Raw genomic sequence first — 25,399 nt, 5'->3', positions numbered from 1 at the left:
AATATTTTTAGTTTTTTTCCCCACTCAAATAATTCCCTGTTCAACTTTTAATTTTGAGTTACTACATCAAGCCGGGTGTGGATTGTTTGGTCTACAACAACTAGGTCGACATGGGTCTAGGTCGACTTAAGCATTAGGTCGACATGGGCACAGTCGACAGTCAAAAGGTCAACATGGGGTTTTTCAGTTTTTTATTTGAATGTCGACATGGACACAGTTTGAAGTGCACCGCCATTATGCCATGATTCGGGCACGGTGCCTCACTACGCTCAGCACACTATTTTATTCTCCCACCACGCACTAGTGCAGGGCTGGGCAATTGCGGCCCTCCAGATGTTGATGAACTACACATCCCAGGATGCTTTGCATTAGTTTTGCTATGTGGCCATGCTGAAACTGATGCAAGGAATGCTGGTATGTGTAGTTCATCAACATCTGGAGGGCCGCAATTGCCCAGCCCTGCACTAGTGGATGGTAGGGCATGAAATACCGTCTGTCGGCACATGTTGGCTCAAAAAACAGTGAAAAACCTCATGTCGACCTAATGCTTGCGTCGGCCTTGACCCATGTCGGCCTTGACCCATGTCGGCCTTGACCCATGTCGGCCTTGACCCATGTCGGCCTTGACCCATGTCGGCCTTGACCCATGTCGGCCTTGACCCATGTCGGCCTTGACCCATGTCGGCCTTGTTGCCTGTTGACCTAGTGGTGTCGACCCAGTGCTTGTCGACCTAGTTGTTTTAGACCTAATGACCGTATCCCATCAAGCCTTGGTAGATCATTGTATAGCTGCACTAGCACCAACCCTTTTGATCACCTCATCGTCTAATTTGTTATTCATGCTCTACTGTTCTCTCTTCTACTATAAGAACACATTTTATCTGGTGATCGGCGGACTATGCTTGATGTACACATGTCGATGGTACTTTTTCAGGATTTTTGTGGACACTGTATATGTACGCAGTGTCCCCTTGCATGGCTCGCTATGCTTGCCATGCTTCGGGCACGGTGCCTCACTACGCTCAGCACACTATTCTAACTTTATATCCACTCTGATAGTAAAGAATGATTCAAGTAGACCAGCACCAGAAAATCCTGAAAAAGTCCCGTCGACCATATTTCCATCGACCATGTTCCTGCCAATCACCCGTCTAGCGTTACTGATGCTCTAGCCGCCGCGGACTATATTACGGTGTCTAACTAAGCTGGGCCAGCTAAGGGTGGTCAACCATACCATGGTCGATCGAAACCCTGCCGACCCAACGTCCGGATGCCCAATTGAAAACGCTGCAAGCTTTGTAAACGGCCTAATTTGTGAATGTGTTTCTAATGTAATCCGTTCATCCTGATTATTTTGAAACAATATTGTAAAGTTCATTTATAATAGTTTTCATATTGCATATTTTTTCTGCAAGAGGTAGAAACTAGTTTCTGTGAATAGGTTTGCCAGTGTTGTTTTGAAGGCATGCTCCTAACTATATAATGTAACATTCACTTATTGTACAGGACTGACAGCCTCCTTATGTTTGATAGTATTCAAGGCACCAATCAGGTGTGTCACGCTCCCTCTTTTGGTATAACATTTCTGATATGATTTTTCATGGTAGGATGAATTTTAAACATGTTGGCTGTTGATTTCTCGTGTGTTGTAGTCGATAAAAAAAAATACGTTTTTCACCAACTTTTTAGATTTGAAGGAGGGATTTTTCACTGCAGACGAACAGGAGGTGCTGCTGTCATTCACTGTAGAGCTCACGGTACTTGTGGAGTATCACGGCTCCCATCGTATGGCATTGTATGCCATATGTAGTGGCATACGATGGCATACGATGCGATGCGATGTTTTACCGATTTTTGAGCATTTTTGCTCAAAAATCGTATGCCATCGCATGGCATCGTATGCCATATGTAGTGGCATACGATGTCATACGATGCGATACGATGTTTTACCGATTTTTGAGCATTTTTGCTCAAAAATCGTATGCCATCGCATGGCATCGTATGCCATATGTAGTGGCATACGATGTCATACGATGCGATACGATGTTTTACCGATTTTTGAGCAAAAATCGGTAAAACATCGGATAACATCGTATGCCATATGTAGTGGCATACGATGTCATACGATGCGATACGATGTTTTACCGATTTTTGAGCAAAAATGGTGAAAAATCGGTAAAACATCGCATGGCATTGTATGCCATCGATGCGATACGATGTTTTACCGATTTTTTAGCCATTTTAGCTCAAAAATCGTATGCGATCGCATCGGATGCCATACGATGGCATCCGATGCGATGCGATGGCACCCGATTTTGCACTGAAATGCATCAGAATGCATTGAAATGTGTATTAAAGTAGTGAAATGCCCCCAAATGCCATTTTTCATAGTGCACCACCCCCACTATCAACGTCAACCCGAAGCGTGGCGAGCGCAGCGAGCCCGCGAGGGGCGGCGGTACGCGTCCTACGACCTTTTCATACCCCCACTATCCACGTCGGCGTTGAGTTGAGAATAGAATAGTGTGGCGAGCGCAGTGAGCCACCGAGCCCGAAGCGTGGCGAGCGGACGTGGATACCTGTAAAGCCCGCGAGGAGACGCGTATAGCTGTGAAGGTATCCGCGTCCCCTCGCGGGGCTCGCTGCGCTCGCCATGCTTCGGGCTCGGTGGCTCGCTGCGCTCGCCACACTATTCTATTCTCAACTCCACGCCGACGTGGATAGTGGGGGTATGAAAAGGTCGTAGGACGCGTACCGCCGCCCCTCGCGGGCTCGCTGCGCTCGCCACGCTTCGGGTTGACGTTGATAGTGGGGGTGGTGCACTATCACTACTTTAATACACATTTCAATGCATTCTGATGCATTTCAGTGCAAAATCGGGTGCCATCGCATCGCATCGGATGCCATCGTATGGCATCCGATGCGATCGCATACGATTTTTGAGCTAAAATGGCTCAAAAATCGGTAAAACATCGTATCGCATCGATGGCATACGATGCCATGCGATGTTTTACCGATTTTTCACAATTTTTGCTCAAAAATCGGTAAAACATCGTATCGCATCATATGACATCGTATGCCACTACATATGGCATACGATGTTATCCGATGTTTTACCGATTGTTCACCATTTTTGCTCAAAAATCGGTAAAACATCGTATCGCATCGTATGACATCGTATGCCACTACATATGGCATACGATGTTATCCGATGTTTTACCGATTTTTGACCATTTTTGCTCAAAAATCGGTAAAACATCGTATCGCATCGTATGACATCGTATGCCACTACATATGGCATACGATGTTATGCGATGGCATACGATTTTTGAGCTAAAATAGTAAAAAAATCGGTAAAACATCGCATCGCATCGTATGCCATCGTATGCCACATGCGATGCTATGCGATGCGATTTTTAGCATACGATCTGCATACGATGCAGGTCGTGGGAGCCGTGATACTCCACAAGTACCGAGCTCACATTAGCAGGTTGACGTAAGTGAGATGGGCCTCTGTGCTTACATTAGGATGCATTCCAAGAGCTCTCTTCCCAGCCTGTTCTGGTGTTTCACAATGTTTTTCAACGCCATCTTTAAGTACATGCAATCTGTTAGCTGCCTTTGTTTCTGGTTTTCTGTGACTGTTAAATTATTACCCCTAATACATTTAGGGCCTGATTCTGGTCCACTTGCAAAAGCGATTTCTCTCTGCACTGCAGGTGGGGCTGATGCCACACCTGCAGTGCACATGGTTTTACCCATTTTGAGAACAAATTTGTACTGCAATCAGATCTGAATAAGGACCTTAGAGCTTAGTTCATTAGATTTAGGGGTTGGTATTTCTAATGGTACTGCTTTAAGCACTTTGGTCTCTATTGGCAGACAGTATCTACATTTGTATGTTCAACTTATTGAAGATTTTTTTGTATGACCAAATATGTCACAGGAAATTGGTATGACCTTTTATGATTTGTTAAGTTTTTGCATGGATTATTGTGCAATAAATATAGTCCACCAGGACATTTAAATTGCTTTTACTCTGTGTATATCTTAAATGGAGTAAATACTTATCTTTACATGAATACTTTTCCATGCTTCAATAAAAAAACAGATCCCATAGCAACACTGAACAACATACTAACTGGGAGCCTATCTGTGCTTGTTTATAGCTAGCAAGCCGATGAGGCTGAAATTGGCTCTAGGTTGGAACCGGGGGAGTTAAACTTCAATGTTAATTAATTATTGGAGGGCTATATACTTTAAAATGACATATGTGCTTGCTGGTTACCATGCAACTGTTATCTATATGCTAATAGCGTAAAGGTGATTTTGTTTAGGGGACTTGTTTCTATAATGCCATTGCCTGAGCAGGGCACATCATATACCAAATTGAAGCAAGTGGTTCATTAATGCTCAGAATTAAATAGTGTTTTAATCAGTTGCTTTGTTTTGGGGTTATGTGGAAAAATGTCCAACAGCCAATCAGACTGCATCACCATTGAGATATTTGAAAATGTGACAGTTGGTTACCTCCGCTTGTGCACCTGACAGGTGACCTGGCGGGTGGTCTGGAAACTGTCAGTTATGGTCTGCCCCCACTAAATAGGGATACTATATGGTATCCTACTCCTAAGGGGGTGAAAAGGGTTAAAATGTTTTGTACGGCACACCTTTGAAACCAGGTAACATCAACTAGTAGTTAATTTTATTAGCTTTAGAAGCATTGATGTGAGGGTTTAAATGTTGTCATTTTAGTACCTATGGAAATACCTGTGTATGTTTAAGTATAAACCAGGATCTGTTAGAATACCCCTTTTGCACCGCACAAATAACCTGTGTAAAAAGAAGGGTTCTACCCAGGTTACTGGGCAGTCTAAATGACTATCCCGGGTCAAGCGACAAGTTTCCTATACACTTCTATGGAGGGGGCAGCAGCGTTCTCAGTGCTGCCTCCCCCCGGCAATAAGCATGATGCTCCGCCCCTGGCAATAAGGTTGCTGATAGACACACTTAGCGCAAATGCCGGGTCACTCATGTCCTAATCCTGGGTGTGATGCTGCATTTGCGGTCTGAAATGCTGTGTACACACAGGGGCGATAGGGGCTGAAATCGCTGGGAATATGGTCGCTGAGCGACCATATTGCCAGTGATTGGAGTGTGCACCAGCGATAAATCGCTGGGTGCGCACTCCCGTTTTCAGCCCCTGAATGGTCGCTGGTCGGAGGAGCATGCTCCTCCGACCAGCAACATCCCCTGCCTCTTCACCCAGCAGTGTTTAAATTTTCATCTGCGACCATCTCTGGTCGCAGATGAAAACGGGACACGGGGCAATATGATTGCTGAGCAATATATTGCCAGCGATCATATTGCCCCGTGTGTACGTACCTAAAGATGCAATCCTTTCTCAAAATGGGTGTGGTTCTCTGAGACTACCTATGTGAAGATACACAAAGCAGTTATTTGATTCAATTTTCTTTTATTGATCAATGGCCACATTTATCAAGCTTCAAAAGTGATAAAATGGAGTGATAAACAGCCAACTAATCAGCTCCTATCTGTCATTTTTCAAACCCCGCCTGTAATATGGCAGTTAGGGGCTGATTGGCTGACTGTTTATCACTCTCCACTTCATCACTTTTTGAAGCTGGCCCTTACAATTTCGGGCGGTATTCAATGAGCCTGATTCGCCAGGTTTTTATGGTGAATTTGTGCTGTTTGGCGAATTTCTGACTAAAACGGTGAATCACCCTATTCAATGACCAGTTGGCGAATACATTTGAAGGTTTTGGTCACCATGATTCACCGAGCAGCAATCGCTATCTTTTTATGGTGAAGTGGAATGTGAACTTTTAAAATAAAGTGTTCTGTTTTTTACATTTGGTGTCAAAAAATCAGGAATTTTCTTCTGAGGAGGGGCATGCTATTTTTATTCATGTGCTGTAAGCACATGAATATATATTTAATTTTAAAAATAATATTTTTTTTTTTTTTTTTTTTTTTACACAGCAGCCAGCAGGTGGCGCCAGAGCGGAGCCGCTCATTACATATTCATATATTCACTGCACGATCATTACGATCCTGTGTAGTGAATATACGCTTGCCTGCTGGGACCCCCGGGGGGGGCAGCCTGTGCTGCCTGGCACCCGGGGAGCACACCTAACCCCCCACAAAGGTCTGGGCTAGGCAGAGAGACTACCATCTCTCTGCCTGGCACCGTCCTGAGGCTCCCTGCGGCAATCACCGCAGGAGCTCATATTCGCCTGTCAGGGGCAGCGAGCCCCTGACACGTTGAATACCGGAGCCCGCTGGCTCCGGAACGTGGCGATTGTGCAGCGAATCCTAAAAAGGATTCGCTGCACCTCGCAGGGTATTCACATTGAATACCGCCCTTCATGTCCTTTTGTCAAGTGACAACCTTTGAGTTTACTGGCTGGTTGGCTCAGATGCCGCGATAAAGTTCTACTCTTGGGAACAAGCAGAAACCAGATGTTTCCTGGAGAAATATTTTTTTTTGTTCTGTTTTTTTCACAGCCATATAAATGTGCTCCACAAAATTACTTTGCAAAAGGAAGACTAAGGGCTAAAAGTTTGTTTGTCTATGTAAGTTTTTATGTATGTGTATAGATCTAGAATAAGGGAAGTATTGTTATTTAATTTATCATAGTCAACGGGACATAATACAATCCAATTTTTTGCCGGAGACGTGGGATGCTGGGCGAACCCGGACATTCTTTAAATAAACAACCATGTTTTGTGAATGATTACCGCTTTAAAAAAAATTCAGTTTCCTCGGCAGCCCACACCACCAGTGAACTTGCACTGTATTATCTTGCCTTAATCAGCTTCCTCTAGCTTTTCATATATTATTTAGTAATTTTAATGTTGATAGACATGGATGCTACGAATTGTAAAGTAATTAATTATTTTTTAGGTGTGACAGAAATTTCTCCAAAATGTAATCTCACAGTTTGGTGGCAATTAAATAGGTTTTCCCCATGTTGCACCTAGTGTGCACAATCCAGATTGCAGCCTTCTGATGCATCGTCGGCTGTTTGGGTGTCGTAACAGCACTTTTCACATTGCGCCCATTTGTTTAGACTGGTTTAGCCACTTTACACAGCTAAACCTGGTGTGTTTGGCAAGATGTTTGCAGAAAAAAAAATGCTGTACTTATCACTGCACACAAGTGTGCAAATATCCTCCTCAACTGTTAGTTTGAAAGCCATTCCATTGTGATTTCTGATCATAGTAATGCTTGTAGTAAATTTTGTGGTATTGTCTTTTCTCAGGCACGGAAATTTGATGTCTACGCCAACAGATCCGGGTGCAATGCCTCACCCAGGGCCTTCCCCAGGTCCTGGACCTTCTCCAGGGCCTATTTTAGGACCGAGCCCTGGACCAGGGCCTTCCCCAGGGTCAGTACACAGCATGATGGGTCCAAGCCCTGGACCGCCTAGTGTGTCCCACCAACTGTCTAGCATGGGTCCATCAGATTACCCACCAGAGAATATGCATCAGATGCATAAGGTAAGAGTGCTTATTACTTACAGAAATTACCCAATGTTAAAGATGTATTAGCCACAGTTGTGAGAGACTTGTTGGCTTGCAGTATTTGCCCTGCTTTATTGTTAAGTATAGGTGAGTTCTGTAGTGCGTTTTTTGGTTTTAGATCACAATTTTCAAAGTTTCTATTTAAACAGTATTTGGTAACATTGTATGTGTGGGTATGGGTCATTGGGTTGACCAATATTAGGTCGACATGCATTGGGTTGACCACTCAAGGTCGACACATGAAATAAGTCAACAGTGTTGGAAGGTTGACACAAGCATTAGGTCGACTGTTTTTCACTTTTCTTTTATATTCCGAATGTCGCCATGGACAGCGGCAAAGTGTACTGCGTGCACTCGCCACACTTTTCTATTCTCCCTCCACACCCTAGTGTATGGTAGGGCATGAAATACCGCATGTAGGCCCATATTGGCTCCCCAAAAAAGTGAAAAAACCCATGTTGACCTTTTGACTGTTGACCTAGCCATTGTCAACCTTCCAACCCTGTCGACCTTAGCCACATCTACCTATTTAATGTGTCCACCTAAACCATGTCGACCTTCAGAAGTCAACCCAATGCATGTCAACCTTATATGTCTGGACCTAACGACCGTATTCTGTATGTTTACCTCCACACAGTTATGTTTATGGCATTGTATTACATTTATCAAGCATGATTTTAGTCAAGGTTGGACATTTTAATAACAGACTTATTTTGTGCAATTCTATATTTTGAGACCTCTTTAAAATTGCCCTCAAGTATTCTGCCATTGCACTCGCAGTGAGTGATTCATGGAACCAAGGGTCTAGTTCAGAGGGGGTTGGAGTGGGGGGTGCAAGGGAAGTGGTGAAGGTCTCTGTTTGATAATTGAGGTGTGTTGCTGCAATTTTGGTGGAGGTAGGAGGGCAGGAATTTCATTTGTTGAACAGAGATTTGCTGGCCCATGCAACTGGCAGCTTGTGAGGATCACTCCTGCTAATAAACACCTCCTGCTGCATTACCAAACAAAGCTACCACTGCTGCTTCTAATGAGCCAGCCACATCTGAATTAGGCTCTAAATGCCTATACTACAGTATATTGTATGCAATCGGACAGGTCTGTGCAATCTTCTTAGCCTGTAATTCCAATATACTTGGCCATAACATTACCACACTCAACTACATGAATCACCCGTTATTGCCAACTTAGCAGCGAATCGTTGCGGCTGAACTGCATATTGCCCATAGATGTCTTCTTTCGGCTACAGAGGCATGAAAAAATGGCATGATTTATCAGTAAAATTTAATTTTAATGGACAACTCCTATTCAACCCCTTTACCATGAATACATTACATGTCTTTTAGGGATGCCAATCCTGGGAATCCCGGGATTGAGCGTTTTTGATTGAAAAAATGCCCCGGGATTGGCGTCTCTGGCCAGTGGTATAAATTCTGTGAAGTTATGATTGCCTGTTTAAAGCAGCTCTATTTATGTTTTAAGAGGTATGGCTGAACTCCATATTTGAAACAAATTTACAAATCACAATATGTCGTTACAACAAATTCTTAAATTATCCAGTGTGTGCCCACTACGTCGTTAGCAATGTGCGCTCCCACAAAGGATGTTACTAGCGATGCTATACTGCCAAATGCAAAATGGCCCCGCTCCCCCCCACAGCTGTCGCTCACTGCTGCCAGCATTGGAAAGTGTGTACGCACTTGCAGATGCAGCCTCATCGCCAAGTTCTGTGGCTTATGAGGTCACTGGGCGCACACTTCGTGTAGAATAATGCAGTGATTTTCCTGTAATAGCAATGTTCTCAGTTGAAGCATGTCTTTTTAGGTTAGTACCTTTTTTGATTTATTCAAACAGGACATTGTTTATTTTGTAAAATACATAATTTATTTGAAAATGAAAAAACAAATCATCTTTTAACAGTTTAAAAAAATAATTCTTGTGACCACTATGTTTCAGCAGCCCATGGAGAGCATGCATGACAAAGGGATGTCTGATGACATGCACTGTGCTACTATGAAGAGTTCTAACATGAGACCACCACATGCTGGTATGGGCCCTCCTCAGAGCCCCATGGATCAGCATAGTCAAGGTATTTGCCACATTTATTTTCCTTTCTATTGCTAGATATAATACATTTGCTTTAATGACATGACTTTCACGTAGATGTTCCTCTTTGGTTTCATTACAGTGTTTAAGGTAAATAAAGGACTGGAGTGATTTTCTTGTAGCTGAAGCAGATTCCTTAATAAGATCACTATGGACAGAGTGCATTGTAAATCATGGCTACTTCAGTAGAATTTCAAAGAGTACATTTATTGTATCTTAATAAACCGTGCACTGCAATTGCATCATAATGTGATTATTCTCTGGAGAATACCTACCAGTAATGTAATTACTGTCACTATTACTCAGCAAAATATGCCTTTTTAAAAAAACATAACAAGACCTAACAAATAATATGTACAACCAAGCTTCTATATTGTGTGAATATGTCTATAATAACATCAAAATGCCTGACCCTGCTTCTCTGTTATCTCTTGGACTGTAGCTGATAGTTGCTTGCACATTATTCTACTGTAGTTTTGACGAAATAAGCAAATGTCTGGTTTCCATGTATGACCATGTTTTCCATATTCACCAGTTTTAATAGTCCCTCCATTAAATCTGTGTAGGAAAAAAATGCTTAGTCTACTGTTCCCAGAACAGTTGTGGGTTCAGTGTATCTGTTAATCGTGGTTATTGGCATAATTTACTAAATGTGAACCATGTACTGTTACACTGCATCTGGTACCTGCCCTAACACTGTGACCCGTTATGATTTAATAAGGGAAAGTATTTTGTAATTGGAGCTTGTCATAGACTATTTGCTATATATTGTGTTATCGAGATTTATTAGGAAGTTCAATTTATTGGGCACCAGCTTTGTATCCTATGTAAAGCAGTAGGCTATTTAGTGTAGAGAGTTTCTGGATGCTAGTTTCTATATTTGGGTATGATAGTGTATTATTTGATGCATAGTAACTGAGTCTAATTCTGATTATACACATTTTTTGCCAATTGGCATGGCTCTTAATGACAAAATATAAATATCGTCCAGTGTGTACATGCTCTGTCGCTGAAGAAGGATGCTCCCATCCGGTGGACATGCTTGCAGGGTAGACAGGAGACCTTGCTGGGGGGGGGGTGTGTGTTATTTTTTTTGTTTCTGTTTCTATTAAACATGATATGAAATATTTTTGCTTTTATTGGTCGGCAAGTTCAATACAGTAAGAATACAATTGTGTTTTCCAATAAACATTTTGGTCTTTCCAAAATGTACATTTTTAAGTATGCTTGTAATTAATAGATGTTTTTTAATTGCATTCAGTTAAAGCAATGCATTGTCACGTAAGATGTGTCATGTGCACATATATCAATAATGTGCGTCAACACTTTCAACAGCATTATTAAAACTGAGAAGACTGTAACCCTTTAGCAGTATTTTACATGTGTCTAACCTACATTACCTCTCTATATAGCTGTATTTATAAAGAACACCACACATTTCATTTGGCTCAAACAGTACACAACAGCCCATGTACCTAAAGTAGGTAAATGAGCTGTGTCACACACCTAAAGTATATGACAAGCTACAGGAGTTGTGTCCTGCCTAATAAACAGACCAAACTAAAAAAAGTTGCACAGTAATTGCAAGTTCCGGAAGTAGATTTGATGAAATCTCTGTTCATTGATCTACCTTTAGTAGGTAATAGCATGTGTGTTGCTAGATTACCTCATTAATTATTTTGGTACTTATGAGTTATCTGGGCGCCCGATTTTTTGATTGTATGCCTTAAGTTAAGGCATACAATCAGATGCGATGCGATGCGATATCGCATCGCATCGCATGCGACCATCGGATGCGATGACCCGATTTTTCCATAGGAATCAATGTTAAAATGGACAGAGTCCATTTTAACATGGAATTCAATGGGAAAAAGGGGTCCTCTTCATACCCCTACTATCCAAGTGGGCATGGAGTTGGATATAAACCTGTGGCGAGCGTAGCGAGCCACCGAGCCCGAAGCGTGGCGAGGGGACGGTATTCTATGTCCCCTCGCGGGGTGCGCTACGCTCGCCACGCTTCGGGCTCGGTGGCTCGCTACGCTCGCCACAGGTTTATATCCAACTCCATGCCCACTTGGATAGTAGGGGTATGAAAAGGACCCCTTTTTCCCATTGAATTCCATGTTAAAATGGACTCTGTCCATTTTAACATTGATTCCTATGGAAAAATCGGGTCATCGCATCGCATCCGATGGTCGCATGCGATGCGATGCGATGCGCCCGATCCGACCCGATTTAGAAATCGGGCGCCCGGATAACTCATAAGTACCATTATTTTTTATCTCAGAAAGGAATTATCAGCAACTACACCTTTTTAGTGAGCGCAAGGTAAAATACTGTACTTTGAATGATAACAAAGGATACCAAAGAACCTTACTAATCAGGGTACCTTTAGTTTAATGGGAAAAGAGCGCAATAGAGGCAAGAGCAAGTGTAGTTCTTAACGGAAAATGGGATACATAATTTGGGACATGTAAATTTAAATGAAGCGCTGAATAAGCATTGGCGTTGTCCTGCTCAATACTTACATTCTTGTATGAAAAGGACACAGCTGATACCAGAGGAACTAATGTGGAGATTGGAACGGTTGTGGTATTGTACATTCTGGGTAGTACATTGGAGCAGGGTAAACTAAAAAAAGAGTGTTTTTTTTTTTTCAAAGAGTGTTTGAATTTCCTACCATGTCTGATCAGACTATCCCGAATTATATTGGGACATTGCAGGCCTGTCTTGAGTTGTGGTTATCAGAAAGGTGGTGAGATTCAGGTTAAAGTTTTATAAATAGAATGGTCTGAGGTAAAGCATTTTAGATGATATTTGGGTACTTGTGTAATAACTGGGCGCCCGATTTTGAGATTGGGTCGGAAAAATTGCATCGCATTCAACCAAATCGCATGCGATGCGATCGACGCGATTTTCAATAGGATTCAATGTTAAAATGGTCCTGTTCATTTCCCCACTATCCAAGTGGGCATAGAGTGGATTTTATATAGCATGGCGAGCGGACGCGAAATACATTTTAAGTAATCCGCGAGCCCCGCGAGGGGATGCAGAATACATTTTATGTAATCCGCGTCCCCTCGCGGGGCTCGCTGTGCTCGCCACGCTTCGGGCTCGCTGCGCTCGCCACACTATATAAAATCAGCTCTATGCCCACTTGTATAGTGGGGATATGAACAGGACCATTTTAACATTGAATCCTATCGAAAATCGCGTCCATCGCATGCGATATGGTCGTGATGCGATTTTCGGCAAAATCGCATTGCATCTGATTGTATGCCTTAAGTTAAGGCATACAATCAAATAATCGGGCGCCCAGATATTACACAAGTACCGATATTTGCGATGTTGAGTGCTTTGAAGTTGAGGGTGAGTAATTTGAATAGGATCCTGGAGGATATGTGGAGCCAGTGTATGGACTTGTAGATGAGTTTGGTGAACATGGAGCTTTAAAAACTACATTGATTAAGATAGAAATTCTATGGAAATGTGATGTTGCCCATAGCAACCAATCAGATTCTATCTATTATGTTCCAAAAGGAGCTAAATAAGTAGAATCTGATTAGTTTATATGGGCAACATCCAATCTTCAATAGATCTCCCATCTTGGTAAATGTACTACATATGAGAAGGTTGCTGTAGTTGAGGCAAACATTACATGTTTGGGGAGAAAGGGGCATATTGTAGTGTTACTCCTTAGTGCAGGCATGTCCAAACTTAGGCCCTCCAGCTGTTGTGAAACTACAAGTCCCATCATGCCTTGCTATTAGGAAATGCTAAAACTATGGCAAAGCATGCTGGGATGTGTAGTTTCACAACAGCTGGAGGGCCGCAGTTTGGACATTCCTGCCTTAGTGGGAGCAACATGACTGGTAGAGAGCCTTCTTGTCGGGACTGAAGCAGATTGTGAAGTCGAGCATGACACCAAAGTAGTGGACTTGTGAGACTGAGCAAATTGTGGTAGTGATAGTGGTGGAACATATATGAGGATAGCTGGTAGAAGAGAAGGTTAGCCACTTTTGACACATTCAGATGTGGAGAATGCAGGGACACAGTTGGTCACTGGAGAGTTGAAAGCTAGTAGAGGGCTAATGGATCAAATTTCATCATCAAGAGAAGAGGTATGAGGACTGGGAATATGAAGCATTTCAGGCCAGGAACATTACATTAAAGGACAAAATTTATAGGAAATGAACCAGGAAAGTAGTGTTTAATGGAGGACAGCGGAGCAAAGAGTGTACAGGAGACAACCAATAAACTGTGTTCAAGACAGCAGAGAGTACCAGGAGGTATTTTTTTAGCAGAATATACAGTTTATTTTGGACTCCTCATTTTCCCAATCTAATGCTGGCCATACAATAGACTAGTGATGGGAAACCTTGACACTCCAGCTGTTGTTGAACTACACATCCCAGCATGCCCTGCAACAGTTTTGCTATTTGGCAATGCTAAAACTTTTGCAGGGCATTCTAGGATGTGTAGCTCAACAACAGCTGGAGTGCCAAGGTTCTCCAACACCGGACTAGACCAACATTCATCCAACCAACCAGCAAACTAGTTGATTGAAATGAAATTATGCTAATGGATGGGAGCCAATCAGCAATTTGGGTACACAAGTACCGCAATTTGTTCCCAGACCCCAAAAAATAGACCAGTTTAACAAAACCACTTTAAAAAAGTTGTCTAAATTACCATATTTGTTTTCCGGGGGTTGGGAGCAAATGGCTGACTGCCTATGTACACTGTAGAAAACACGGTACTTGTGGATTATCACGGCTCCCACGATGGCCATCGTATGCGAAAAAATCACATCGCATGCGATCGCATACGATTTTTCACTGAAAAGCATCCAAATGCATTGGAATTAGTATGAAACATGTTCAAAGGCCCACGTCGGCGTGGAGTTGAGAATAGATTAGTGTGGCGAGCGCAGCGAGGCGAGCGGACGCGGATACCTTCACAGGTATACGCGTCCCCTCACGGGCTTCACAGGTGTCCGCGTCCCCTCGCGGGGCTCGCTACGCTCGCCAGGCTTCCGGCTCGCTACGCTCGCCACACTTTCTATTCTCAACTCCACGCCTATGTGGATAGTGGGGGTATGAAAAGGTCGTAGGACGCGTACCGCCGCCCCTCGCGGGCTCAGTGCGCTCGCCACGCTTCGGGTTCGCGTTGATAGTGGGGGTGGTACAGCCTCAAAAATGCTATTTGGGGGCCATTGAACATGTTTCATACTAATTCCAATGCATTTGGATGCTTTTCAGTGAAAAATCGTATATGATCTCATGCGATCAAATCGCATGCGATTTTGACTAAAAACTGCAAAAATCAGTAAAAATCACATCGCATGCCACTATATATGGCATGCGATGGGAGCCATGATAATCCACAAGTACCGAAAACACTATCAATATAGATAGCTGCAGGTGTGATTACCCATACACCACAGCACTGTTCCTGGCTACTGTGGCTGTGTGCAGAAAAAGAGAGACACGGATCATCAGCACAAAGCTGATGCGTGGTGCAGTCTAGTGAGGATCACCATAGCGGGAACTTTCACTCCCTATGACAGAAGTTGATTGGTTATCTCGCATCAGTGTGTGGCTACCTGATCCTGGCAGCAGGATTGCTTACAATGTATCTCATGCAGTCCTTTTAACATGAAATGTTTCCCTTGCGACCCAGTTGAGGGGGGGATGAGACGGAGGCCGTACGTGTAACCGGTCTGACCTCCGGATCTGATCCAATGCGCACGGGACTGCACATTGGATTGGATGTTATACCCATGCAATTTCGGATAATTTCTCGGCCCAGTCAGTCAATAATTGGGCCGAAATCGCATAATGTATGGGGACCTTTACAGTAGGTCTAACTCATGACCCCTCCCGCCAGAGTCTGTGCTTTTGTAGCCTGAGCGTTCTTGAGACTGCTGAGCATGTCAACAACACTCAGATTTGTATGATTTTATTGGAATTTATAATAGCAATTTATCAATGATTGGGGAACAAAAGTATATTCCTACAAATCCCAGATTTACTAGGGTTCATGGAACTGTGAAGTTTTTTTCGTTTCCTCATGATAACCAGAGTTGTACCCTTTTTTTTTTTTTTTTTGGGAAGAAGCAAAATGTTCTCTTTTTGTGAATTGTTGGAAGGGTAGTATAGAGTATTGAACACATTAATATTTGTGTACAGTATGAACTAATAAGTGTTAAACCATATATGTGTAGCGTATATGTATATATGCACACAGTGCGTCTGCATTTGTGCATGTGTACATGTTGATAAATGTCTGTTATTTTCTAAACACCTACCCCCTATATTTTTGTTGTTGTAGACATTTCTTTATTCAAATTCAGAGCTTTTTTTTTTTTTAATGTTCATTTTTATTATTTGGCTACAGAAGGCTTGGGGTCACTGACAAAACCTTCTCCTCTAATCACGAGTGAAAGTGGATTATACGTACGTGTAGCAGACATGGCAGAATATATAATGAGTCTTTCATAAACTGTTATTTAAGAATAGCAAGGGAATTTAAATTCATTCCACACTCAATGAAGTCCCTTACAAATAAAGAGGACTACCATTAAGGCTTCGCCGTGTATATACCTTTTTAGGTTATCAAATGCTGAAAAGCATTCACTTTAGCACATGTCAACATTTCTAGAACGGTATCTGAGGATTAATGTAATTCACAGCATGTGATTAGTGCAGGCTGCTTTGCTCCAAGACAGGTTGTGTCAAAGGGATCACTGTGACTTAAGACTTCAATAAAATCTGACTTGGTACTGTATTTGAGATACTGATAATTTTATTTGAATGTGCCTCTTACTCCCCATACTTACTAGGCGATATTGTGAACAATATTGCTCAGAAAGGCTAGTGTGTACACTCCAGCGTATCGATAATGACTCGCTCCCTCATCCTGCATGTTCAGACAAGGGTGGTCCTCCTTAGCGATGGCCGTGCTACAGCATGGCTGTCACTCCCTTCCCCGCTGGCATCGGCAAGTGTGCATGACGGCACCCCACCAACTCCCCGCCGCCACCAATATCTGTGTCGGCTACTGTGTAAGGGGCTTTACTGCTCACACAGTTAAAGGAATTGCTTGATGTCCACTTCTACCTCACAATCATGTATAAAGCATAATTTATCTTCATGCAGAAATTACTTTGGGCCATCTTCCTAGAGTACTTAAATATGCAGATTAATACAGGTAGTACTTCCAATAGTCACTGTCAGTCACAGTCAAGCCAGTGCAGGCTTGAGGTGATGGATATTACTAAAGGGGAGGGGGGCACTGCAGTCCTGCTGCTAATAGGTAAAATCCACCAATAGTTGAGACACAAGCAAATACATTTCTCTGCATCATTCATGTACCAAGAGAGATTTCCTTGATGAACTTTGTCATTAATAGTAGGAGAAGCTGAGGCATTTGCAAATGATTTATACCGAGCTTATTTGACAGTATTTTCTGCTTAAATTCAAAATGTGATGTTGAAATCTTCATAATCCAGACTCCCAAGCTTCATCTAATTACTTAGTTGAAATACCCAAGTAACAGAGCAGCCCTAGAACTATACCAACTAAATTTGGCAAGGGGTTGAGTCCCCACATCCCCCCCCCCCCCCCCCCCAAAAAAAAAATATTTGCGATACCAGCGATGTACCGGATCACGGAGCACAGTGTGGAACCCATCCAGGGTTACCTTGAGCAGTGTCAGGACAGAAAAAATTCACTCCTGCCTCCCTACTGCCCTTCCTCACCCATGGGCCCTCCTCCGTCCTATTGCAAGCTCCAGCACCCAAAGTGTGTGACTGTTTACTTTGTGCTGGCCCTTCCTCAGGGTCCATCCCTGCACCATTCTCACCTCTAACTTCCTATATGTTCCTCCCCCTCTTTCCCTTCAGCTTTTCTTTCTCTTATCCACCTGGTAGCACCGGTTGCACTCTTTAGATGGATAGAGAGATATCTACATAAATATAGATCTGTCTGTCAGGTAGGTGGTTTAGTGGAAACTCCAACTGCCCCTGGACTTATATTACAGCTTGGTACCCCTGCATGCACTGAATTTACTGTCAGTAGACAGTGCAGAACATCGAGGTGTCATCCTATTTTATATAGTGAGCATATTGCTCCTGTTCTCTATATTCCATGGAGGCATCTGCTTTGCGTGCACATCTTATATTTATGATCAAATTCAACCTTGTAATTCACTGTTACCTAATGACTATAAGTAGGGCCTCCTTATTAGATAGGCCATGATGTAATTGGTTCCTAGCAAATGATTGTTGCATCCACCTTTATTCCGGAGCTAAGTTGGTCCTATTTGTATGTATGTGACATTTCTACTTTGGGTACTTACTATTAGCCTAGAAAGATCACATTTACATATTAACTCATTCATTGTTATAAAATGCGTCAACTAATTAAATTGACACCAGATATAAGTGACCTTTTAGCTTTTTTTTATTGATTTTTTGTAGGAAATTTTATTGTATTCTACAGTATATTGTGTAGGTTTTTTCCATAAGTAACTAGATAAAAAATCAAATTTAATTGGGGGTTTCCTCTGTTCTTTAGGGTATATGTCTCCTCATCCGTCACCATTGGGGGCTCCTGAACATGTAGCTAGTCCAATGTCAGGTGGGGGTCCAACACCCCCACAGTTACCACCAGCTCAACCTGGACTCATGATGCAAGGTGATCAACAAGTTATAAGCCAGCCCAGCCGTGGTCCCTCAGCCTTTAGCCAAGTCCAGCTTCATCAACTCCGAGCTCAAATATTGGCCTACAAGATGCTGGCGAGAGGACAGCCATTGTCTGAAAATCTGCAGCTTGCTGTCCAAGGAAAGAGGACACTACCTGCAATTCCTCAACAGCAACAACCACAGCAGCCACCACCACAAGCACAACAGCCCCCACCACAACAACCCCCTTCTAATTACAGCAGACCACCAAGTAAGTAGGCTTGCTGATAAGTGTTAATGTGAATAATGTTTAACCTGAAAGATCCCTTTTAATTCAAATTGGTAAATAACCGTATTTATTTAAAATAGTGCAGTAGAAACGCAAGTGAAATATTCTACAGTTTGGATTCATTCATTTTTCTTGTTTAAAGGTATGGGAATGCACCCAATGGCTGTTCCTCCAGCTGGGGCAGTGCCAGCACCTGGAATGGCGGGACATGCTGCCAGCATGGCTCTAAAGCCCTGGGCAGAAGGTAGGCCCAAATTTGACCTATCATAGACAATAGGTGGCAAATATTTAGTGATGCTTAGGAATCTATTTTCGGTATCTAGATAATAGACAGTGTTGCGGTAGGCAGTCAGTAGGTGGGCATCATGTGTTTGGTTCAAAAGGTCAATATAACAATTGTCAACACCTAGTTTTTGGTTTTATTTAGTGTTCACCCAACATTTTCTTAATTTACTCTCCACGTCGTGGAAGATTGCGAATAGTAACCTGTGGCAAGCGAAGCGAGCCCGCGTGCAAATACTGATGTTAGTTACATAATACCAAACATAAAAGATTTGAACAAACGGTACTTGTTTCCTAGCACGGCGCCCATCGGGTCCCATCGCATAACTTATCTTAAGGTATGCGATGGGATCTGACCGACCTGATTTCGGGCTTTTTTGAGGTTTCCCGACAAATGTAAAATCGGGTCCATCGCATGCCATTATAATGGCATGCGATGCGACCGACCCGATTTTACATTGAGATTTTTGAGATTGTACATGTGTGTATAATTAGGAATTGTTTGCTATAACCTGTCAATAAAAAGTTTTTGAAAAAAAGTCAACCCAGTAATTTGCTGAATTACACAGGTATTTCTTCAGTGTGAAACTGACAACCCGGGTCACAAATTCCGCGTTACCGACTCTGGTAAAAAAATCCGGGTTGACCCTTTCACACTGAACAAATAACCGGGTAGAACTGCTTCACCCAGTAAATTTGATGTTTATTGTGAAAGGGGTATAACTAAGTTCTAGTAATATTTAGTGCATTTTCAACACCTGTCAATATATGTAAGTATTTATGTACCCTGAGACATGCACCAGCTGATTTATTACTATGGTTTGCACAAATCAAAACCCACATAGACAGGGCAGCAATGACTATATAGTGCAAATCTAAAGCTGATAGTATAAGTAAAAAGTACAGAGATAGCAAAGATTGTATAGCACTCGAATCTTAAGTCGTATAGCAAGGGAATCTCACCGTGTGTACACACCATTACTTAATGCAGCCCAGCAATGATAAGCAATCCAACCAAAAGTCTGCAAGTTAAATATCTCCTATCTATTTTTAGACCACATCGTCAGCAGAATGGGGGGGGGGGGGGGGAATACGTCCCAGATGTATGGGCCCCTTTATTTTCACATCCTTCAGTTTTTTGCTTCACTATCTTCTGGCATTTAAACACACACAAAAAATCGGTATTTCTGTACAAATTTCCTGTCCTTTAATTCTTTATATTTGAGTGGATTTTGGCATTCCATCATTTATTTTTGTTGTTCAATGTTCTTATCAGGGCAGAGCTCAGATCTTAATGTACCAAGTACTCCTCAGAAACTTGCTGTACCACCCTCAAGTGGAAGGCCATCCCCTGCGCCACCCACAGCTCCTCCATCAGTTGCTCTGCCAGGTCCATCTATTCCCCAGCCGACACCTGGGCAGCCTACTCCGATTGTTCAGCTTCAGCAGAAACAGAATCGCATCAGCCCAATTCAGAAACCACAGGGCTTAGATCCTGTGGAAATACTCCAAGAAAGAGAATATAGGTAAACTTTATTTTTCTTTTTTTCTTCACTGTATTACATTACTAAATGCTGATGAGTATTGAAATACCTCATCCACTTTGTTTGGCTCCATAGATATTTGCCATGAACAGTTCCAGCTGTACCTTGATGACCACCTCTTAAGTAGTGAGTGGAGAGATTTTTTGCCTTCGTAGCATAAATCCCTCTCTCTCGACTGAGCAGCCTGGAGTCTGACTGGCTCTAATGTATATCAGGTTGTGCTGTCTTCTTAATAAGAAGTAATACGAGAGACCCTTTTTGCAGTGGCAGCCATATAAGTTCCTTCGAATGTTTATACAAAGGGAACACGGTGTCCTAGCTGAATTTTCTAGTAAAATCAACTTCAAGTTAAAAATGTTCTAAAAAAAACATGACTGTATCTTTAACTTAAATATAATTTATGTCAAGTTTATTTACCTAAGTGTGCAGAGTATTTTACAAATATTTTTCCTATACAAATAATAAATGAATTCCATTGGGATTTACGTAAAAACAGTTACCTATTGTGATAGGTTGTACCTTGACTTGTCAAGCGATCATTTGGATTTAGGTCACACAAGGCCGGGACCTTTAAAAAACCTGTCAAACTCACCGGAATTCCCAAATAGCTTGTAGCTCTCAAAAGCCCCTTAGAACTGGACATTTTTCCTGTTTAGGGTTCTGTATTCCTGAAAAATCTGGGGGTAAAAAGAAAATTTAAAAGATTCAATAGTACTTGGCATATATGTATCTTAAGGTAAAGGCTTACATTATTAAAAACTGAGAAATGTAACCTAATGTGGGTTGCAAGAAAATAATCTACGTAGCATTACTGGGTATACAATACTGTAGTTTACCTGGGCTGCTTATTCTCCTTCAACTATTTCTCCTTTAGTAGTTTGGAGTCTTAAAAAAAAAAAAAAAAGTGTCAGTTCAGTTAATGGCTCCTCCACCCAGCCTTATTGACAGAATAACTTATATCTACATTTTGTTGTAGCTCTTTTGTATGCCATTACAAAATGTTAATTGTTAGTGATAGAGAATTTGACAAGCAGCAAATTAATGGATGTCTCAAATGTGTGGGAGTGAACAATTAAAAGTTGGATAATAACCAGCATTTGCTTCCCTGCGGTGAGACGTGTATCATTGTCTTTTGTGTCGGCGGTGGGTCTAATAATAGGACTGCCCCCCCAGGGAGTGATTATGTGTAATGATCTTTATGGGGCACAAGCCCACATAACATCAACGTGCTAATAATTGCTTTGACCAGCTCCCCTGCACAGACTGAATACAGACATCCATTTACTTACACTACTTGTACAAACTGAGCTTCCCCTTGATGTTTTATACCAATCTCTTTGGCACCCAAGGGTATATTCTTCGATCTTTTACTATTGCATTTAATATACGCAAAACAACCCCCTCCCTTCCTTGGTGAAGGAAGTAGATAAGAAGCTTGCTTCATCTGAAAGGATTACAATGAGCAGCTCCTGCTGTGCTGTTTGCCCTGATACTGCAGTGCTTAAATGCATGCACTTAAAAATGCTAACTACCGTTAATGGAAACAAATTGAAAGAAAACTAACCCAAAAATTATTATTGGTGATTTGTAGTGCTTGGCCTATCTTATACAGTCTCAATAAAGAAGTATATATGTGTATATATATATATATATATATATATGTATATATATATGTATATATGTATATATATATATATATATATATATATATGTGTATGTATATATATATATATATATATATATATATATATATATATATATATATATATATATATATATATATATATAAATATATATATATATATTTTAGTGATCTTGTTTGATTATAGAGGCTTATTCTCATGTGTGTGTGTCTAACTATATTTAGGCTCCTGAACCTGTCTATGGTTAATGCTTCTGATTCTTCACTTAATGCAGATTTCTTTCCCTGGCACATTTGTGTCAGCAGATGGCAAATGTGCCATCTACATCACACAGAATGTATATGTCTACAGTCTTTATAAGGATAACTGTAATGATGCTCTTCTACATTGCTTCAGTTCACAGAGCCAATTACAATGCTAATTAGTGAGTACTTTTCTATATTACATTCTGCAGCAGTGGAAAAAGAGGTAGCGAACAAGAACTCAGAACTGTCTCCAACCAATTGATCTTTAAATATAAATATAATACATCTGCTTTGCCCTTTTGCAAAATGTCATTGCCTTTTTAAAAAATACAGAGGTAGGTTTGTGGTAATGTCCTCTAGTCCAGTGTTACAGCGAAACAGAAGTTTCAGAGTCATTTTACCAGTGTTCTATAGTTACTTTTGGAGTATTGTTGTTTTAATGTAAAATCAATTTATCAAAGAACACAGACTTTATATTTTACTAAAGCTGCTAAAAATGTAGAGGGGTGATGTTTTCCATAGCAGCCATTTGGATTATGTCTATCATTTCTCTATTGCATCCTAGAAAATTATATGAATGACCGAATCGGATTGGTAGCCATGAGCAACATCACCTCTTTTCATTTTTAAAAGCTTTAGCACATTTACCCTTTGCTTCTAAAGAATGTTTTCCTTACATCCTTATACATATGAGCAGTAAAAGACAACCTCTTTTCAAATCATGTTTGTGGTTTTTTACAAAGTGTTTAAAACACAGTCTTAAAATCTCCCAACTACAGCACGAAGGATAGGTAAGTTTATGGCATCTCAGCTGCTTTGCAACTGCAAATTCCAGCTACTCTCAAGTTCCACGAGTACCGACATTCTCCAGCTTAGTGTGCTGATTAGAATTGTTGTGGGAGCTTCCGCCCTGGTGTTATTCACCGTGCAATATATTGAATCGACCCTATGACCCTATATATAGGATATGTAAAAAAAAAAAAAGGGGTTTGCAACATTTCAGGTACCTTAGTATCGTTTGGGATAATATACATAATAAACCATAACTAAAGACAATGGGCGGTATTCAATGTGAATACCGGCGACGTGCAGCGAATCCTGTTTAGGATTCGCTGCACATTCGCCACTGGTCGCCGCGTTCCGGAGCCTCGCCGGCTCCGGTATTCAACGAGTCAGGGGCTCGCTGCCCCTGACCGGCGAATTTGAGCTCCTGCGGCGAATGCCGCGGGGAGCCTGAGGACGGTGGCAGGCAGGGAGATGGAAGTCTCCCTGCCTGCCCCAGAACGTTTGTGGGGGGGAGGTGGGCTCCCCGGGACCCAGGCAGCACAGGCTGCCCCCCCGGGGGTGCCAGCAGGGGACCGGGTATATTCACTACACCCGATCATGCATATGTAATGATCGGGTGAAGTGAATATATGAATATCTAATGAGCGGCTCAGCTCCGGCCCCCTGCTGGCTGCTCTGTGTAAAAAAAAAAAAAAAAAAAATATATATATATTTTTTAATTAAATATATATTCATGTGCTTACAGCACATGAATAAAAATAGCATGCCCCTCCTCAGAATAAAATTCCAGATTTTTTGACACCAAATGTAAAAAACAAAACACTTTATTTTAAAAGTTCACCTTCCACTTTACCATAAAAAGATAGTGATTGCTACTCGGTGAATCATGGCAAAAAAAACCTTGAAATGTATTCGCCATCTGGTCATTGAATAGGGTGATTCACTGTTTTAGTCAGAAATTCGCCTTACAGCACAAAATCGCCATAAAAACCTGGCGAATCAGCCTCATTAAATACCGCCCAATGACCGATTGCATTTCGCTTGCACTGATTTCTGCTAGCAAATCATAGAAGCTGTGAGTCAAAATCGCCAAAGACAAAATCAAAAAAGACACAAAGTACTGTATTTGCTGGTTAGTGTGGTTCCTTGCTAGCTAATTGAATGACCCACATTTTCATGCACTGCTGTGTGCTCTGCAGAGTTAATGACTGTGGTTTCTCTCTTCATTGAGGACAAGCTACCTGAAACATTACAGAGCAGATGTGCATAATAAACTAGTTTTGTAAGCTGGCAAAAAGACTATTGCTTAGGGCAAAGCATTGCTGAAAATCCCTGGGTCTAGTTATTCATATGGACATTCATTTTCCAAGTACAACCTACCTAAACATGGTTGAAAGGTAATCCTTTCATGGGAATGGTATTCCACGATGGAAGTAGCCTCTTTCTGTAAGTTAATGTGCTCTGTACATATACAAACTTGATGAAGAGTTGAAGGCATAACCCTGGCCTCCAAATTCCCCAAACCTAATGTGTGATAATATATGTGTTGTAACAACTAGTTTGATCAGCAGAAGCCCCACGAAGTGATGTGCTTGGGATGAGCAGCCCAGTAAGATTGATAGAGGGTTCGATACATAGATGACAGTGCTATTATTATTATTATTTAAGTTCCTATATGGAAGGTTACTGATTTATGATACATGTCTGTATTGTGTAGGTTACAGTTATACAAATAAAGCTATTTTTAGAAGTTCTAAATGTACAAAAGAACTATTCAGTGGGCTTGTAAATGTGGTGGTCTTATTATAAAGATGAGTTGTCCTGAGACACAGCTGGCTTGTGACTGCTGCCATTCTCATGTGATCACCTCTTTACCTTGCTCTATAAATACACAACAAAAATAAGATCGACAGATTGTCTCCTAAGGAGATTTGAGGCTTTAAAACACCCAAAATCACAAGGATGTAATTCTGTATCACTGCAGGAGACGCGTTTTCTCTGCTCTACAGCACAAAAAATTGAATTAGAATTAGGTCAGTCAGGTTTTTCATGGAGATTGAACTGTAAATCAAGAACGGTTACTATTGCGGCATGAAACAGACTTATATTACAGGCTGGATATATTTTTTCAGTTCCTGAGAAGAGGTTTATTAATCCTGCAGGAGATGTGAACCTAAAGAAAGAAGAAGAAACTGATGCAATGTCATATGACTCTGCTGATTCATTCATTTATATATTTATTATGTTATATTTCTATGTATATGTTCACC

General features: G+C 41.6%; 1 protein-coding gene across 6 annotated transcripts in view; it reads left to right on the top strand.

Moving 5' to 3' along the window:
* SMARCA2 (SWI/SNF related BAF chromatin remodeling complex subunit ATPase 2) overlaps positions 1-25,399 on the top strand; it is a 182,481-nt gene that overhangs the window by 24,452 nt on the left and 132,630 nt on the right. For 3 of the 6 annotated variants that reach the window (XM_083186026.1, XM_083186028.1, XM_083186025.1), the window contains exons 2-6: positions 7,290-7,527; positions 9,505-9,637; positions 18,234-18,611; positions 18,772-18,873; positions 20,188-20,437. In XM_083186026.1, the coding sequence (XP_083042152.1) occupies positions 7,303-7,527; positions 9,505-9,637; positions 18,234-18,611; positions 18,772-18,873; positions 20,188-20,437 (1,088 nt within the window). In that variant the 5' untranslated portion in view covers positions 7,290-7,302. The remainder of the gene's footprint in view (positions 1-7,289; positions 7,528-9,504; positions 9,638-18,233; positions 18,612-18,771; positions 18,874-20,187; positions 20,438-25,399) is intronic. The other 3 variants (XM_083186032.1, XM_083186027.1, XM_083186029.1) reach the window with 2 other exon arrangements.

Source organism: Crinia signifera, chromosome 1 (assembly GCF_055691185.1).
Source record: "Crinia signifera chromosome 1, ASM5569118v1, whole genome shotgun sequence".
Taxonomy (NCBI): domain Eukaryota; kingdom Metazoa; phylum Chordata; class Amphibia; order Anura; family Myobatrachidae; genus Crinia; species Crinia signifera.
This window is presented reverse-complemented; position numbering and strand designations above follow the sequence as displayed.